General features: G+C 60.0%; 1 protein-coding gene across 1 annotated transcript; it reads left to right on the top strand.

Annotated features, from left to right (window-relative positions):
- The first annotated feature begins 614 nt into the window (after positions 1-614).
- On the top strand, positions 615-4,225 carry C24H1orf216 (chromosome 24 C1orf216 homolog). Its single transcript, XM_036397222.2, has 2 exons — positions 615-716; positions 1,896-4,225. The coding sequence occupies exon 2, from the start codon at positions 1,912-1,914 to the stop codon at positions 2,719-2,721; it is 810 nt and encodes a 269-aa protein (XP_036253115.1). The 5' UTR covers positions 615-716; positions 1,896-1,911; the 3' UTR covers positions 2,722-4,225.
- Positions 4,226-6,473: the final 2,248 nt, after the last annotated feature.

Genomic DNA, 6,473 nt, shown 5'->3' on the forward strand with positions numbered 1-6,473 from the left:
TGACTGGGCAGTATGGGGCTGTCCCCACCGCGGCTCCCAGCCGCACAAAGCCTCTTTATCCCCCGAGACGTTCCCGGTGCTTCATGTGACCCCCGCGCCGGCCGGGGGCTCGTGGGAACCGTTTGATGTTCCTGAGCCTTTTCCTTTCCCAGTGCCGACACCCCGGCTCCGGGCGAGGGGAATAAAGAACCCACTGAGCGCTCAGCTCCGTCCCCATCCCCACGGGGACCTGCTGAGCCTCACGGGACCCAGGGGCCGGTGGGAAGGAGCCAGAGTATCCCAATCCAGCCACCCTGCCCGTGTCGGGGAGCTCCCACCAGCACCCACCCAGCATCCCTGTCCCACCCCCCAGCGTCCCTGCACCCCCCAGCATCCCTGTCCCCCCAACATCCCTGTCCCCCCCAGCATCCCTGCACCCCCCAGCATCCCTGTTCCCGCAGCATCCCTGTCCTCCCCCAGCATCCCTGTCCCCCCAACATCCTTGTTCCCCCCCCGAACATCCCTGCACCTCCCATCATCCCTGTCCCCCCCATCATCCCTGTCCCTCCCCAGCCCCGCCGGCGCTGTCGGAAGTGCGCCCGTGTCACCTCCCCACGCGGGGCCGCTTCCGCTCCCGCTCCCACCCGCGGCGGCGGCGGCGGCGCACGGAGCCCGGGCCGGGGCCGGGGCCGGGGCCGGGGCCGGAGCCGGGGCTGGAGCAGGGCCGGACCGGGCCGGTGAGTGCTCGGGGCCGGGCGGGCGGTGCGAGCGGAGCGGCGGCTCCCGGGGCAGGGTTCAGGGGGGCTCTGCGGGACCCTCCAGCGGGGCCGGGGTCCCGGAGGCTCCGGGGGTGCTCCGGGGGGCTCCGGGGGGCTCTGCAGGGCAGGGATGCTCCCCGGCCCGGCCCCTCCGGCCGCGCATCCCCCCCGGCAGCGCAGCCCGGCCCCGCTGCTATGGGGCGCAGCTCCTATGGGGCGCAGCGGTTTTATGGGGGTGTCACCCGGCCCTGACCGAGCAGATGTCACTGCGGGGGCTGCAGGGCGGGGGTCCCGCGGTTCCAGGCCTCTGCCAGCACCTCGGGCTGGGCACGGGCTCCTGCGCCCCTCCTGGTGCCCCGCTGCTGGCCGGGGTCAGACCGGGACACCCGATGGGTTCCTTGCTGAGGTTCCTGTGAGGATTCCTGGTAGGAGAGGGCTTGGAGAGCGCCTCTCGCTGCCGGTTACCCGGCAAGGAACACTGGGATAACCTTCCCTTTTCTGGGCCAGCCTGTTCCCAGTCCTGCAGGGAGGGAAGGTCAGTGGTGTCGCCACTTTGGGCACAGGCTGAGGCCAGCCCCCCGCCCTGGTGCAGGGCTGGTGGCAGAGGCTGTGCACAGGAGCCCAGGCAGTCTCGGCTGCTGAAGGACATTTATTGCTGTGGGGAAAGCATCTCCTTCCAAGCACACCTTTACCAGCATGGAATTAATTGCATCAGCCGCAGCCCAAATGCTGCCAGCAGCACGTGCAGCTGTGTGCCTGAGCCCCGTGATGCCCTTTGGCATCACCCAAGGGATGCTGCAGGAACAGGGGCTGGGACTGGAGCTCTCAGGGAAGACAGATGGGATGGGAGGTGGCTCCTTGAGCTTCTGCATCAGGTGGGAAGATGCCCTTGGACGGGTGGCACACCTGCCTATGGCAAGGGATGAGAACTAAATGAGCTTTATCTCTTCCAACCCAATCCATTCCCTGATTCCGTGATGTTGCATGGGGCCATGCTGAGAGCAGCAGTCCAACACCCAGGAACATTGACCCCGTGGTAGGTCCAGTGCCTTTAAAGAGGTAAATAAAGCAATGAGCGTGTTTTTCTCCACTGCAGCTGCCCTGAGCTCACAGCCCAGGTGCCCACAGGCGTGTCACGGCTCCGTGTCTCTCTTGCAGGCAGGACACCGGTGAGATGTTTGCTGTGTGCCCGGCAAACGCCCCGTTCCGGCAGGGCCGGGGGGGCCCAGCGCTGGGCACGGCCCTCCCAGGGGCGGGACATGGGCCGGACTCCAACTCCAACTTCGTGGGAGAGGTGTGTGACAGCAACGAGAACTGGAGCCAGCCAGCGCCGGGGTCCCCGCCGGAGGAGGGCTCCAGCCGGAGCGAAAACACCACAAATCCGTCGGATAATCTGCTGTTATTAATGCAGAGACAGATGGGCCAGGGCCGGCTTAGGGACAGCGCCCCGGGCCCGGGTGACCCGCACCCCGAGCAGGGGGAGCGCAGCCCCCCCGAGGGAGCCGAGGTCAGCGGGGCAGGGGGGCACAGCGCTGCCCACGAGGGCTGTGCCAAGCCCCCGAGCTCCCCCGCAGAGGACAACGGCTACGCCAGCAGCTCCCTCAGCATCGACAGCCCCGACAGCACCTGCAGCACCACCTGGGACCCTCCTGCCTCTGCCCCCCGAGCTGAGAGCCCCCCTGAGGCAGAGCCGGCTGAGCCCGAGCTGGGGACCCTCTTCCCGGCGCTGGCAGAGGCTGTGCAGCACCTCCAGGACAAGGAGCGCTTCAAGGAGCAGGAGAAGGAGAAGCACCACATCCAGCTGGTGATGTACCGGCGCCTGGCCCTGCTGCGCTGGATCCACGGCCTGCAGCAGAGAGTTGTGGACCAGCAGAACCGGTTGCAGGAGAGTTTCGACACCATCCTGGATAATCGCAAGGAGCTCATCCGCTGCATGCAGCAGGGCCCAGCCTGCGTCGCTGCTGCAGCTGCCCCTGGCCCCTGAGGTGCCACCAGAGCAGCTTGGCCCAGCCCTCACCCTCCAGGTGCTGTGGTGTTGGCGGGTGGCATCTCCATCCTGTGCCTGGGTGCCCACCCTGTCCTTCCCATCTCTCTCCAACGCAGCCAAGAGTCCCCGAAGAGTTCATCTCCATCATCCTCTGCACTGGAATTTGTTTTGTCCTGCATCCAGGTCTGGGGTGGCACTGGGCTGGGTCGACCTCAGGATCTTGGGGTTTGCTGAGCTCGAGGTGACCAGGCTCATCTTTAAACCTAATCTGGTCCATAGTTGAGCCTGGCTTAGCCACAGCAGTGCTGGGATGGCCGTGCTGGAGCGGCAGGGCAGTGAGGGCCCCAGGGCAGTGAGGCTTCCAAACCTCCCTGGGCAAAGCACTCCCAGCACTGCTGCATCCCTGCATCACTGCAGGTGATCCCACCTGCACTGGTGCATCCCTGCAGCCACAGCCCAGCCCCTGGTAAACATTGCTTGTTGGTGAGAGTGAGGTGTCCTGGGCTGTAAAAGAGAAAAAAAATCATTCTGAAAAGTGACCTCAGAATGCTGGAAAGTAAATTTAAGTCAAATGATCCAAACAATGTATGTTTTTAATGTCAGTATTAGTGAAAAGTTAATTTAGGTGTATGTGTGTGTGCACGTCTGTCTGCTGTGGGCAATGCTCTTGCTCAGTGCATGATCCCAAAGCTGCTCATGAACTTGTGGTGTTGGTGTTTATATTAATTTATCATTTGGGAGCAAAAAGAATATTTTTTTTTGAATCTGCATTTTATCCAGTGAGAGCTGTACACAGAACCCGAAGAACAATTGTCTTAGCTAGAGATGGAAAAGGAGCTGCTGTGTGTGTTTGCTGTGCTTTGCTGTGCATCCATAGGACACACATTCCATTTGAGTGCTGAGGAGGAGGAGGAGCAGCAGTGAGGGCTCAGCCAGAGGGGTCTGCACTCCCCATCCTGCCCTGGTTGCCGAGCAAAGCTGGGGACTGATTCCATTTCTCATCTGCAAAGGAGGGTGAGGAGGGATTCCAGAGATTCCTCCCAGCCAAACTGCTGCCTGCCATTGGAGGAGCCACTTCACCAGGACCCCAGGGAACAGCAGAAGATCCTGGCACCCACCACCCACCAGATGCTCCTGGACTGTGGATGAACAACTGTGGCCAAGCCCACCAGTGGCCCATGGGCCAGGGGCAGCCCCAGCCTCCTCCTGCCCCACATGGGGCACGGGCTCTGCCCCCCCTGGGGCTGCTGCCAGTGGGTGAGGTGAGGAGAGCCACAAAAATCCTCCTCCAAAAAGGACATTTTGATGGCAAAGGGTGCACTCAGCTCAAAGCAACAACCTGTGCCAGCGCTGGAGGATTCTGGCAGCTTCCTGCAAGGCTCCTGCTGCCCTCACCTCCCTTCTGCTTGCTCGTGTCCAGCTCCTGCTGCCTCTGTTGTATCCCAGACCTGTGATCGTGGGCATGTTGCACACCTTAATAAAAGCCTTGGAGCTGAAGGAACTGAGCCCCTGCTGGATTTGTTCCTTCCTTTCCCTTCCCAAGGCCTCAGGGCTGGGAGCAGCCACCCTGTGCTCACCATGGAGGCTGGGGATTGTGCAGGTGGAGCTTGGGTGAATGGCAGGTGGAGGGCGCAGGTGTTGTCACCTTCCTCCCGTCCCTGCACCCCTGGGCATGCTGCCCTGCTGTGCCAGCACTGGCAGTTCATCCACGCTCAGTTTTCCAGGTTTTTTTTTTAAACCCCGGTGTGTGTTGCTCCTCCCCTCTCTGCCGTGGGGCAGCGGGGGTGCGGTCTGGGTGCAGGACTCACCTTCTGCCCCAGGAGAAGGCGGCTGGAACCGGGGGGACCGGATTCCCGGATTCCTGGCACCCTGCCCTGCGGCCCTGCTCGTGGGGAGGGCTGGGGGCAGCTCTGGGTGATGGGGGTGGCAGATAACGACACCTGAGCGTTGACCCAAAGGTGACTTTGCCTCAGGCTTCACAGAGATTAGCTAGAGATGAAAAACCGAGGCTGCAGCAGCCCTTTGAACCCTCTCTCACCTTTTCCCCCCACCCCTTCCTGCTTCTCCTTTCCAGCCTCTGAGTCTGTGGGAATCCAGGGATGCAGTTCAGGGATCCATGTGCAGACACAGCAAGGCATGAAGGGCAGAGTGGCCACATTTTTCCATCCTCGTCCGTTTGCCCAAGCCCTCGGGGGTTCCACAGGATGGGGGGGTGCTCCTCTCCGAGCCCTTTTCTCGCCTCATCCACTTCCCATGGAGCCCGTGCTCCCTCAGGTTTGGGGGAACATGAGCCCTCCCAGCCCTGCAGCAAGACTGAGAGATTCTCTGTTTGTCTTGGTCAAATGCTTTACACAAATAATTATTTCCAAGGTAAATATTGTGAAAATCCAGATTATTTGCTCAAGAAATGAAAGAATAACTGCGGGAGCACATCAAAGAGGTGGATCTGCTCTGGCAACAAGAGGCTTCCTCCCTGGTTATTGGGAGCCTGATGCTCCTGCCCCAGGACCTGGCTGGAGATGGCCAGAACTGATTTGCAAAATCAACTTCAGACAGAGCTTTTCCACCCCCAGCTCCCGTGCCCCAAATGAGATTTGGGAATTAATTAAAAACCCGACCAATTGCTGGGGGGGGAAAAAACAATAAAGACACAAAATGCTGCAGGGTTGAGCCCGGGCCAGCTTGGAGGGGGCAGGGTCCCACCCCCCAGGACATTCTGACCCTGTAGGGGCAGGGTCCCACCCCCAGGACAATCTGACCCTGTAGGGGCAGGGTCCCACCCCCAGGACATTCTGACCCTGTAGGGACAGGCTCCCACCCCCCAGGACATTCTGACCCTGCATCCCGTGCTCAGCCCCCTGTGGGTGCAGTTCAGGTGGGATGGGTGCCACGGGCAGGATCTGACCCAGGACTCCATGCCAGGGATTTCCCCATCCTCAGGGACTGCCAAACCTCCTTAAAGGGGCTGAATTCTCACCTCACAGAGGGATTAGCTTGGCTCTCAGGGCAGATGCTGCAGCCCCAAACACCCCAGGTCTGTGGCAATGCCAGCAGCAGGATCTGGATCCAGCCACTGCTCTGATCTGGAGCCACATTGGGGCTCCCCCCAGCACGGGGGGATCTGAGCTGTGGACCCCACAGCATCCAAGTCTGAATTCCCATGCCTGACCCATGGCCCTTCTGGTTTTAAAGCCTCCTCTGAAAGTTTATTATTACTATTATATCAAATCCCTGTGACACTGGGCCAGTTTTACTGCACAAAGCAGGGTTTGGCAAATGCTGCCTTGCTTTGAAAGTTAAAATAATGGCATTACACCAAAATCAAGTATTTATAAAGCTTTAGAGGGAAATATTTTACCTTGTAATTGGAATCCACTCTAACCCTTTCCAGTATTTTGTGGGTTTAAAAAAAGTCTTTAAAAATAAAATTGAATGATGTGATAACTGATGCAATGAAAGTACAAAAGAAAATTAATCATCTCAGGTCATTATTCAGAGATCCAGACTGGGACACACTTAAAGCGTCCCAGGATCCCTTGTTTATTGTGTCTCAAAGACTTCCAGATCCCACATGTTTGGTTTGCAGTGGGAAAAGGGCTTTCCTTGCTCCCAGCTGGGAAGGTGAGCACAGCCAGAGCTGCTCCCCTCACCCCAAATGTCACATCCAGGCAGCGCCCAGTGTGCTGAGGGGTCCCACCCCCCTGGGCACCCTGTGTCCCACTGCCACCATCCTTCCCAGGCTTCTCCCT

The sequence above is a fragment of the Molothrus ater genome, chromosome 24 (genome assembly GCF_012460135.2).
Source record: "Molothrus ater isolate BHLD 08-10-18 breed brown headed cowbird chromosome 24, BPBGC_Mater_1.1, whole genome shotgun sequence".
Classification (NCBI taxonomy): domain Eukaryota; kingdom Metazoa; phylum Chordata; class Aves; order Passeriformes; family Icteridae; genus Molothrus; species Molothrus ater.

Coding starts and splice junctions, on each gene's coding strand:
- C24H1orf216 (XM_036397222.2), top strand. CDS start 1,912: ATGTTTGCTGTGTGCCCGGCAAACGCCCCGTTCCGGCAGGGCCGGGGG.